Raw genomic sequence first — 12,841 nt, forward strand, 5'->3', positions numbered from 1 at the left:
GGTGCAGAAGAGCCAGAAGGAGTTGGGATGGAAGAAAAATAGATCACTCATAGTCAAAATAATTAAGAGTCTTTATAAATGAGGCAGACCTTGAGCTGGTCCTCAAAGAGGGGTAGGATTTGGACAGCTATAAAAACAAATTCCAGATGAGAAAAAGAGCATGAATGGAGTCAGAGATTTGAGTATGAATGGGAAAGAATAATGAAAAAACTGGCTTGACTGAAAAGAGCTAAGCACAAGTGGCCTCATGCTCAGCATAGGGAATACAAGGATGAAATTTAAGTCCTTGCCCTCAAGGAACTTATAGCTTGCCAAGAATTTACATATAACAGAAGGTAGACTATGATATAGAAAGATAAAGAATCAATAGGAACCTCTGAGCAAAGAGTAATTTCAACTGGAGGCATCAGAGAGGAGGTGGTGACTGAACGGAGTCCTAAATAAAGGGGATTAGCAGATATGGGGAAGGTTGGCCAGACACATGGGGAAGAAAGGAAGCAGAACAATATGGAAAAAAGTAGTAACCTAGTTCAGCTATTATAGAGCTGGGAAATAAGGCTAGAAAGGCAGGGCAAAGGAGTTTGCATTTCATCCCACAGCAATCGGAAGCATTAAAGGTTTTTCAGCAGAGGACCAGAGATGGTCAGAATTGTGCAAAGACAAGTATTTCACAAAGGGATGGAAAGAGCCTGGACACTGGGAAACTAGGTATTCTAATAGTCCTAAAAAGAGATGATGAACTATTGATTAGAGGGATGCATATTAAGACAACTCTGAGGTACCACCTTAGACCTCTCAGGTTGGCTAAAATGACAGGAAAAGATAATGATGAATGTTGGAGGGGATGTGGGAAAACTGGGACACTGATACATTGTTGGTGGAACTGTAAATGGATCTAATCATTCTGGAGAGCAGTTTGGAACTATGCCCAAAGTACCATCAAACTGTGCATACCCTTTGATCCAGCAGTGCCATTACTGGGTCTGTAGCCCAAATAGATCATCAAAAAGGGAAAAGGACCCACATGTGCAAAAAATGTTTGTGGAAGCCCTTTTTGTGGTGGCAAAGAATTGGAAACTGAGTGGATATCCATCACTTGGGGAATGACTGAATAAGTTATAGTATGTGAAAGTAATGGAATATTATTGTTTTATAAGAAATGATACATGAATTTCAGAAAAACCTGGAAAGATTTATTATGAACTGATACTAAGTGAAGTGAGCAGAACCAGGAAAATATTCTACATGGCAACAGCAAGATTATGTGATGATCAACTGATAGCTCTCCTATGCAATTGAGCAATCCAAGGCTGGAAAATTCCAATAAACTTTGTAAAGAAAATGCCATCCACAGAGAGAGAACTATGGAGACTGAATATAGATCAAAGCATATTGCTTTCATCTTTTTTATCCTTTTTTTCTTTCCTGTGGTTTTTCCTCTTTTGTTATAATTTTTCTCTCCCAACATAACTCATGTGGAAATTTGTAAAACAAATAACTAAATTAGTATACATGTATAGCCTAAAAAAAAAAATAAAAAAGAAAAAGAAGAGACAGAAAGAGAGAGGGACAAATGATGAGCCACTGGACTATACCCTAAGGTCAGGTCACATGTAAAGAATAGTGTTCAGTTAGTTGTGAACCCTGAAAAGTCTCTGAGATTCAAGAAATGATGGACCAGGAGACCATGCTGTAAGAGGAATAGTTGAAGAAATTAGGGATTTTTAGTCTGAAAATAAGAAAATTCTGGGGCAGACATGGTAACTATCATGTGGAAAAAGAGTAGATTTGTTCTGTCTAAACATTTTACAAAAGGTTTGACATATATAATCTCATTTGATCTTCAAAACAATTTTGTGAGATAGGTGTATAGGAATAATTAGCCACATAGTATAGGTGAGGAATCTGGGATTTAGCCAAATCAAGTGATTTGCCTGTAGTCCCATGTAGCCAGTAAGTATCCAAAGCAGGATTTGCACCTAAAACTTGGTGGTTCCAAGCACTCTATCCATCATATCATGCTGCTTCTTAAAATAATGGCACTCAGAAACAGTGTGATATATTAGAAAAAACACAGGATTTCAAGTTTGAAGACCTGAATTTGAATCCACTTTTGTTCCCTGTGTGACTTCAGGCAGTCACTTCACTTTCTCTGTCCAGGATTCCTCACATGTAAAAGGAGAGGGATGAAGCAAACTGTCTTTAAGGTCCTCTCTAACTCTAAAATTACAGGAATCTCAATTTAAAAATTACAAGGCACAGTCTCCTACTTCTATCCACTCCAATACTTCCTGCAAAATAATCAAAAAAGTTTATCTTTTTTGCTAAATATCAGCTAAACAAAATATAACTTCATTTATTTCCCTAATACTAGCACCTATCTCGAGGGTTGTGGTGAGGATCATGAAATAAAATTGGTAAAAAATGCATATTTAGCAAAGTGCCTGGAACAGAGTAGGCAAACTTTGTAAATGCTCAGATCCTTCTGGTCTCTTTCTCTTTTTATGTTAATTTTCAGAGAAGTTAAGAAAAAAATTAAGCTATCAACAAAACCCAAACACAGATACAATAGTAATCTTAAACCTTGGAAAGGGAGAAATAATAAAATGTTTTTCCCATGAAAATAAACTGAGCCCATTAGTTTACAAGTCAGTCCTAGTAAGAGGCTGCAGATGCTACTACACACTAACGGTATGTGTTCATCATCCTATTTTCAGACACACAGGCAGCCAGGAAGAAAAGATCCTCAGTTTTGGCAGAAGTTTGTATGAAAAGGAAAAAAACAACAACCCCCAAAACATACTGCTACTTATACTAAGAATGTGAAGCTTTTGGACAGTCAAACCTAATAGCTTTTATTAGTAGCATTCAATTTATTTTATACAAAAATGATTGAAGAATCATCTACATTTTTTAAAAGTCAAGTATTCTTTTGTACAAGGAAAGGAATATTTCTGTTTTTTTTTTTTTTTTTTTTTTTTTTTTTAAAGAGTCACATTTCACTGAAGCAAGATCAGGAGGTGGCAACAAATTACACCCAGATGTGAAAATCTGTACTAGGTTCAAGTTCAGCAACTTGGAAAGCAGACCAGCTTCGATTTCCTTCTAATGCCAGATCAGCATTAAACAATTGTGATAGTAGCCTTTGGTTTCTCCCTTTCTTTTTTTTCGTAAGGATAATGGAAAGCAAAATAAAATTTACACACAAAAAATAACTTTTCTAGTTGAACAAAACAAGCATGAATGCAAGAATTTGGTGTTTATTGTAAGTTTCTTGGAAAAAAGAGAAAACTCCAAATCTCAAACTTTAAGAAGTCATGTTTCCAACATTCACCTGTAGTAATCCTTTATGGGTATGAAGTATTTATTGTGTTGAAGCACTCAACCCAGCTTTAAGCCACAGTGCATCTAAATATCTGGCAACAAATATAATAATAGATGCATTGATAAAACTGTCAAGAACTAATCAAACTGGTCATTTATTCGCGGACTCTGGAGTTCTTATTTGTTGTGTCATGGGCCCCTAAGGCAGATGGTGAAGCTTATGAATCCCTTCTCAAAAGAAGGCACAAAATAAAATATATAAGATTACAAAGGAGACCAATTATATTGAAAGAGTTTTCAAAACAAAAACAATAGTAGCCAACAACTTTGGAGACACCCAGGTGAAGAACCTCCTTGCTCTGGGGCCAAAAGCCTGAGAACTACCTAGAGACCACCACCCCACCCCACCCACGACTACCTACAAGAAGCTGTCACTGTGCTAGAAGGAAGATACAACAAAAAGACTAAATACTGAGGTATTTCATTTGAGGACAGAAAGAGTGCTGGTGAATAACACATAAAAGTTCCTCAGAACCAAAATCTCACTGGTAGGTAATTCTCCATCCTTCCAACTCCGTCCTCTCGGTGCTGACATCAGCAGCAAGAGGCCCAGATGTTTTCAGACAAAGCTCTATCTTTGTTGTATCTTGAGTTTAATTACATATCAAGAGAGGAGGTTTTACCTACTCTGATATTAACTCTTGATCATGTTAAGTCAACAGGAAATGCGATTTCTCAGGTTTTCTTTACTAAAAAGTAGAGTAGAAATATTGTAACCAGAGAAAGTTACCCTCCTGATCTGGCCAACTTAACTCTGGATTTTACAGCAGAAGCAAACAGAAAACCAAGTTGGGCAGCAAAAAATTCCTATAAACTCCCATCAAGAACCTAGTGGGTTAGAGCAGAATTAGCAAAATGTGAAAATCATTTTGCTATCTTGGGAAGAGGGAAGAGAAACAGGGCACAGAGATTGTAATCCCAGAATACAAAAGTGGATAAGGATTGCACTTTGTGAATAGGTTAATGATCACAATAGAATTTCTGAAATATAAAAATGCCTATAAATCCATACTCAGGGGCTTATCAAACTGTCAAAATGATCATGTACAAAACTGATAGTCTGAGTTACCAAAAACAAAACAAATCCCCCCAAACCTAGCCAATAATCCCAAAACACAAATTTATAGTCATTATTGTAGCATTAGGTAGTGCTAAATTGTACCTCTAAATCCTTGGTCCCAGTCCCCCCTCCCCCATTTCTTTGTTGAAACTTTCTTTTCTCAAATAAACTACTTATTACTTCTGCAGGTCTGTTGAACCTTCATCCCTACATAAGTCACTCTGGTGCCATTAAAATCGTACAGTAAGAATCATGGTGAGGAGAATTGCTTAGAGAGGATGGCACTTAGCAAAGGTTTGGGAAGTCATAAAGATGGGTCAATCAGGGATTGCTATACTCAATAAGGAAATATGATCATTGGTTCTGTATGAACTCTACTCTGCAAATGATTAGTAGAGGAAGCACCTCTCAAGATAAGAGCCTTTGCATTTCTATAATTTAGGCCAAGCTTTCTCAATTTATGTTGCACAGATCCCTGCAATGTTCTGCAAAAACAGTCATAATGTTTGTGAAGGAAAAAAAATGAAAAGACAATGTGAAAACTCAATACAAAACATTTTCAGTCATGTAGGGATTGATCACAAATTGATTTAAATCCATGGCACCAAAAGTTGGCTTAGGTCATAGACAGTATGATGGAGGAAGAGTTGACAATTCTTATCAGGGTACATGTAAAGTTAATAGGCATCCATTTACATTCTTAATTTTATTACTAAAATTTTCATATTAGTGCCCATTGTGATTAAGTGAATAAAATAAATAAGTATGAAGAGGCAAAAAAAAGTGTTATTATTAACACTGGACACTTGATGATGAAACAAGTAACAAAATCACAAATACAAAAGAAATGCAAACATGATAGTTCACTGTAATGTGGATTTATTTCTAGTGATTCTGATATTGAATATACATTGTCACAAACTTTTCTTAAAGTTATGGCAAAGTTTACCTTCAGAAAAGTAAATTTAGAAACAACAATTCATAAGGGAAAAATGTGATTTTTTTTTTTTTTTTGGGAAATAATTCTCTAAAAGATGTGTTTATATAAAGGAAAAATGAAAAACGTTGTAAAATGTTTTACCAGGTGATTTACCACATACAAAGTTGTTCCCAATTATAAAAATGTTATTAATAGTGAGGACATAGCACTTTGTTAAGTTTTGTTTCTAATATTGTCAAATTTCCATGGGATCTTGGAGCTAGAACTTTTAAAGAGCCCAACCCCCTCATTTTAGGAGGAAATCGAAGCTTGGGGAGGTTAAGTAATTTGATCAAAGAGTTAAAGGTAGAAAGTAGATAATATGTTAGTGGCAGGATTTAGACCTCAGTCCTTTGTCTCCAGTTAATACTTTTGCCACCAAATCCCACTATTTTGAATAAAAATTGCTATGAAACAAACAAAGCTTAAAAAGTATTCCTATCTTATACAGGACCATTAACAGTAAAAATAAAAACATTAATTTCAAAGAGTTTACTACAAGGTGACCCCAAAGGTTTATTTAAAATAAAGAATTTTCCTACTACAAAAAGTTTAAACACTACTTGTTTGGAAACCAAAAGAGATCAAGATGGCAAAGACCTTCAGGCTTCCCAGCCCGGAAGGCAGTCTGGTGATCCAGGATAAAAGGCTTAGTGCTGAGGATCCCAGAAGTCTCCAACAGGCACCTTCAGTCCCTGAAAGGGCTGGGCCTCGGCCCTGCCAGCACCAGCAAACAAACACACACATTCTTCTCTGTGCTGACGCCCCACACAACACAGCCTCTCTCTGGAGTCTGTTTATTTAAGAAACCAAATGCTTTGATGTTTTTGTAGAAGTTGTGGAGTTATGTGCAAAGAAGTTAGTGATAGAAACAGGGAGAGGAGGTTTTTTTTTTTTTTTTTTTTTTAAGGAACAATTCATAGCTATATGAATCAAGGGTTCAGAAAGTATGATAAAAATTATCGAATGATCTGAATATAGATTCAGAAATTAAGAAAATGCAACTTAGATAATGTTCTGGCTTTGGACAAGACACTACTTTAAAATGGGATGAATACTTGTCCTCAAAGGTGTTCTTAAAGGAGGAATGTTTTGAAGCAATACAACTTAAGCAATAGATATTAATAAGTTATCTGGAACTTAATCAAATTTTCTTTCATATATACAAAACATTATCCATGTCATGATACATGACTTTTGCTCTTATCACTCATTTTATTTATGTGTATATGTATATTTTTTATCATTCATTTTAAAAAATTGAGTTTCAAAGTCTCTTCCTTCCCCCCCACCCATTAATGAAAGCAAGAAATATACAAAACATATCACCATGTCGAAAACAATAAAGATAAAATTTAAAAAATATCTTCAATCTGCATTCAGACTCCATCAGTTCTTTCTCTGGAAGTGGATGGCATTTTTCATCATAAGTCCTTCAGAACTGTCTTGGATCATTACATCGATCAAAACAGCTAAGTCATTCACAGTTGATCATGGCACAAAATTGCTGTTATTATGTACAATGTTCTCCTGGCTCTGTTCACTTTATTTTGCATCAATTTATATAACTCTTTCTCCGCTTTTCTGAAACCATTCTTTGTGCTTGTCTTTCTTATAGCACAATGGTACTCCATCAAAATCAAATACTACAATTTGTTCAAGAGAATCAGTTAAGAGCATAGTATGAAAACAAGTAATAGGCCCAGGAAAACAGCATGGAAAGAATAGAATTCCAACATTTCAGGTAGTAATTTTTTTTTCTTTTCAATTAAGGAATTTTAGAAATCGTTTCTACTTGCTTTTTGGCAAATCTCCCTTTGTTCTTAGTAGGACTCAATTGCTTTATTTCTCTACACAAGAAACTTATAATGAATGATTCCTCCATGGGAAAGATAAATACTAATTCCAATTAACCAAAATATACTTGATAAATATGGAAATATGTTTAGAAGAACTACACTGTTCTTCTACAAGAACAGTTAAATATGCTTAATCTATATTGGATTACTTACTGTCTAAGGGAAGAGGAAGAAGAGGAGAGAGAAAAATTTAGAACACAAGGTTTGGCAAGGGTGAATCGTGAAAGCATATATTTTGAAAAATAAAAACTATTATCATATTGAAAATTTTTAAAATAAATACAGTAAAATATAGGAGTAAATTTCCCCCAAAAAGAAATGGCTAGAAAGTCAAGTTATAAACTGCATCCACAAGTCTTTTAAAAATCTGGAATATTAAATATCAGTTCTTTTAAATATATTGCAATATTTCATTTGATTTTTCTTTTATGGAAGATTGGAGACCAATATTATAAAAAGCAAGATCAGTGTTATATATAGTACCATTAATAGTAGCCATTAAGAAAAAAACAATTTATATAGACATATAACTTGGTAAGACCTTCTGGGGTTTAAATTTTTTTTTCTACAATATTTTGCTCTTTTTTATGGTAAACAGCAAAAAATCATAAGAAGTACCAATCCAAGTTAGATAATAGAATCCAGACATTTCCAATAGTGGAAAGACCAGTGGTTTTGTTGCCAGATGACCTGAACTTGAAACATGGCACCAAAACTGACTACTGATGTGACCCGGACATTAATACTGGGCTTCAGTTTTCTGCAAAAGAATGGGGAGGGACTAGATGATCTCTAAGACTGACTGCTCCAAATTCTAAAATATTGTGATTCTATTCCCCATTTTTTACCAAGGTTCAATTTGATCTTAGACAAGAAAAATTTTCTCAGTCCTCTTTCACCTATGTAACTGGGGATACAATTCAAAATTGCTCTAGCTCAGCAGTGTCAAACTCAAAAAAGAAACATATCCCCGGGGTTGTACGTTCGTTATCTTAAATTCACTTTACCTATATTATAGTGAATTGCTATTTATTGTTAAACATTACCAAATTACATTTTAATCTGGTTTGGGCTGTATTCTCACTTAGAATTTTGCCAGTTTTACTTTTGCAGGAGTTTGACACTTCTGCTTTAGCACTACAATAATATTTTTATTTTACAGCTGCTTTTACAAAGATGTCCAAACACTGAAATCTAGACTGCTAAAAGATAGAAAAGGAATGATTATTAAAGAGCAACTTTTGGTTACTAAGTTAGTTGCCCTGATCAAATATCCTAAGTTTAAAGTAGCATTAACTAAAAAAAAAAAACAAAAAAAAAAAACCTGTTTTTTATTAGAGCATATTAATGTGAAATAAATTGAAGAGAAGATCCTTGAAGTGTAAAACAATTATAAAGCTATTGGGAAGAGACAAGATCACAGTAAGACTATAATAATCAAATTAAAAGCTGAAGGAATGTTATGCTAATAGCTGAACTTAAAAAAATGCATGACTTCTCCTCACAATCTTACATCTTCTATTCAATTGATTTGGTATAAGAGATTCCAGACTTTCTCAGACCTTAATTTCTTAATTCTTAACCTGTTGCTTTAAAGGGTAATGTTGATAAAATGGTCCTTTCACCATGGGCAAATAAGCATGAACAAACAAAAAGTTGCCTTTACAGAGGGCAAATAAGCATGAACAAACAAAAAGCTGCTTAGGCCAGACATATTTACAGGTACTGTGGTTTGGAAAAGGGAAATCTCTCACTGGAAGGAGTTATATCCAACAGCAGCAACTGTGGCGGCCCTGAAGGCTGGGGTAACCACCAAGGGAGGAATTAGGAATGTGAACTAGGAATGCAAAAGACTAGCTGACCCAAGGAAAGAAGCTATGAAGGGGAAAAGTGGAAAAGATGTAAACCATAGTTCTCAGCAGACCCTAAGCAGGAAAGGGATGACTTAAACAAGTTTTTTTTTTTTTTTGTCTACAGAAACTTTCCACATGTTCAACAGTAATATCATCCTACTGTCACCCACTCCCAAATCTATGATCAACTGCCTTCTTAAAAACTCAATTTAGATACCTTGAAGCAACCACAGACTGTATATTAAGTCAAACTGTTTCTACATGTAAAATTTGTGAATGCTCTGAGTCTTCTAGCTCAGTAAGACATGTGAGGGCAACATGACATAATGGAAAAGCACGGTTATTATAACTGAGTTCTGCTTCTGACCCTTATTAGAGTGAGACAAATCCCTTAACCTCTCTGGCCTTCAGTTTCCTCTTCCCCTACCTATTACACAGAAAAATAGTGAACCAAATGGTATGTAAATGGTTAGATAACTAGCACCACATTGAGAGAGTATATTCTGGATTCTGATTTGGGGATCTGGATATATGAAAGATGGGTATCGATAGAAGAAAGGAAGTAGTAGTGAGCATGAGTTTTCTCCAAGACGAGTGAAAATGATATCAGGGAATAAGATAATAAAATATATCAACGACAGACAAGAAAATAACAAATAAAAATAAGACTTCATTAATTTTTTTTTTTTTTTTAACAACACAGGCTAAGGATGTCTATGTTGTACAGAATTAAACAAAAATAGGCAAGGGCCAGATAATGATTGGATTACCAAAGAGAAACTGATCTGTAGCTTATTCCTATGGAGGGATAGCATGGCGTGGTAGCAAACACACAGATCTTGGAATCAGAGGACCTGGAGGTGAGTTCTTCTGCCCCTAGTGTGTGACTACTCAAGTTCTCAGCCGAATTTTCTTATCTGTAACCACTCACTTCAAGGAGTTGTGAGGAAAACGGCTTTGTAAATGGAGTTGATAGAAATTGTATAACCCTTGCCTCCTGAATAGAGTAACTGGCCCAGTCTAGGAGGAATTGCTGTTTTGAATGTATCTTATTTGCAAAATTATGTCAAAGATTTTCAACCCGGCTCTGGACATTTTGGTTAAAGCTCTTAGTATTTTTGGGAGATCAGATATCACGGAAAACAGAGTTAAGACCCCATCCTTTCACTTCTAAGTAATTGTTTTTGTTTTAAAAATAAATCCAAAGGACTTACTCTTCAACTTCTGAATGCCCAAATAAAGGCACCCAGAAGAGCCGACACAATAATAATGCCAGCAAACTAACAAAACGGTTCTATTTGCCTGCAGCTCTTTCCCCCTAGGGGGGGGGGGGGGGGGGGGGGGGGGGGGGGGGGGGGGGGGGGGGGGGGGGGGGGGGGGGGGGGGGGGGGGGGGGGGGGGGGGGGGGGGGGGGGGGGGGGGGGGGGGGGGGGGGGGGGGGGGGGGGGGGGGGGGGGGGGGGGGGGGGGGGGGGGGGGGGGGGGGGGGGGGGGGGGGGGGGGGGGGGGGGGGGGGGGGGGGGGGGGGGGGGGGGGGGGGGGGGGGGGGGGGGGGGGGGGGGGGGGGGGGGGGGGGGGGGGGGGGGGGGGGGGGGGGAGGTTGATACTGGTTGCTAACTGGGGAAAGGTGCTTTAGTGCCTTTCTCTAAGGCTTCAGTTTCTCGCAGGATTGAGAGGGAGCGGAGGGGGCAACAGAAGGAGAGAAAAACTATGCTCCCCATCCCGCACAAATTAACGAAAGGTCACAGGAGGAAACCAAGACACAAGATGACACCCCAATGGCGAAATGCAAAACCGGCGAAACCAGAAGCTGCTCGTACCCGCTGCCCCCACCCCGGGAATGCCCGGTCCGAGGTTCGGCGGCGCGCCGCGGCAAGGGGTGGGTACCGTCGTGGGAGGCCCGGCAGCACGTCTGGGGGTGCCGGAGCAGGAAGGAGAGAGGAGAAAGTCTCCGGGATCTGAGCTCCCTCCCCCGAAATCTCGGGACTGGGGGGCGGGAGAGCGGTGGGGGCGGGGGAACAGAAGAGGGAGTTTAAAGGCCCCGGGCTTCCCAGCTCGGGGAGCGGCAGGGAGGGCCCCAAGCTGACACGTCAAGCGTCCCACCCTCCCCCCGCCTCGGCCGGTGGGAGGCGTCGCGGGGGCGGTGGAAGAGCAGGCCAGGGGTCCGGGGTGGGGGGTGGCCTCACCTGGTGCGTGTTGTTGACCAGACTGGCCTCGAAGCCCCGTAGCGGGCTGCAACCCTCGTCCTCCCCGCTCAGGCTGCGCCGCCGCCGGCCGCCGCCGGGCCTGACCTCGGCTCCCCACCGAGGGCTCCCCAGCGAGGGGCCCGGCGGGCCGGCCAGCAGGGTAGTCCGAGTCCCGGCCGCCAGCGGCCGCGGAGCGTCCAGCCGGTCCCAACCGGGGTCGGCCGGGAGCGCGGGCAGCAGCAGGAGGAGGCCGAGACCGCGGAGCCAAAGCGAGAGACCACCGACGGCGGCTGCAGCAGCTCCCCGGGGCGGCTCCATCGCTGTCAGACGCCGATGCCGACACCTGCAACCTCAAACGCCCGCTCCCCTCTTCGGCGCTCCGCCACACCCCCTCCGCTGATCCTCGTCCTCATTGGCTGCTGCCTGCCGGGCCTCTCCGGCCCCTTAGGTTAGCCCGCAAGTCCGTCTCGCCGGTGCCACTCCCCATTGGCCGGCGTCGCCTCCAGCTTCGGGCGTCTTCGATTCGGACGCCCAGGCACGGAACCGATTGGCCGAGAGGAGAGGCTTTTCCAGCGGCCTTTTTGATTGGTCGGAAGGGGCTGAGGTCATCGTTCCCCCTGCCCCGCGTCTTCGTGGCTGGGCTCGCCGAGTTAGTGCTGGAGGAGACCCCGGGAGGCTGCTGTCCTCGTTCCGGGACCTTGCCGTGGTGGCCCTTCCCCCTCCCCTCGCCCCCTCAGATCTGAAAGCCAAGCCTCCGACTTGCCCGGATTATCCCAAACTTCCTTTCGAGGCAAAATCTGGCGAATGTGGAAGGTTGTTCAATCAACCAACAAAACCCTCCCAGTGGAATCGAGCAGCCCGCTGTGGGCTGGAGGGGGCGGCCGGCTCACGACTCGTGCCTCAGGTTCCACTGCCGCGCACTTGAAGCCCAGCCCGGGATTGCTGGTGGGCTGCAGCCCGGGCTGCCTAAGGGGTAGCGGGGCGCCGCGTAGGCCTGAGCCTACCTGCCCAGCTAGATAGCGATCAGAACCTCCCCGACAGCAGAGCAAGTCTCGAGACTCCATGGCTGCTTTCCTCCCCTGAAGGGAGGCGGGAGGAAGCCCAAACTGGCCCTACTGAAGTAGAAGGGCGCTTCGGGTACAACTGGGGAAGGGGGACGCCTGCATTTTTCTCTTTTGCGTGAATAACTTCAAGCTCGCACACGCTCACAAACAGGACCCGCTGTCCATTCCGCAGTCCAGTGTCCACGTTTGATTTCTAGGACACTGCAGAACCACCACCACCACAAAAACCGCACTGCTTCCCTCAACTCGGGAATTACCCCACATGAGCAAGATGCTCAGAGATGCACCTCGGGTAGAACCAGTTCTCGGGCATTCTGTATACCGACTCCACCCTTACTGTGAGAAAGTTTTTGCGTGCCTCCCTTCTTTCACAGTGTAAAGAACCCCAGGAGGAAAAGTGCACCATGATGGAAAACGTGCAAAAGCATAGCAATTATAGGAACTTTCATCCAGGAAA

The 12,841-nt window shown here is 41.2% G+C and overlaps 1 protein-coding gene across 4 annotated transcripts in view; it reads right to left on the reverse strand.

Moving 5' to 3' along the window:
* SORT1 (sortilin 1) overlaps positions 1 to 11,717 on the reverse strand; it is a 70,496-nt gene extending 58,779 nt beyond the window's left edge. For all 4 annotated transcript variants that reach the window (XM_031967216.1, XM_031967213.1, XM_031967214.1 and 1 more), the window contains exon 1: positions 11,321 to 11,717. In XM_031967216.1, coding sequence (XP_031823076.1) covers positions 11,321 to 11,638 — 318 coding nt within the window. In that variant the 5' untranslated portion in view covers positions 11,639 to 11,717. The remainder of the gene's footprint in view (positions 1 to 11,320) is intronic.
* Positions 11,718 to 12,841: the final 1,124 nt, after the last annotated feature.

This window comes from Sarcophilus harrisii, chromosome 4 (genome assembly GCF_902635505.1).
Source record: "Sarcophilus harrisii chromosome 4, mSarHar1.11, whole genome shotgun sequence".
Lineage (NCBI taxonomy): Eukaryota > Metazoa > Chordata > Mammalia > Dasyuromorphia > Dasyuridae > Sarcophilus > Sarcophilus harrisii.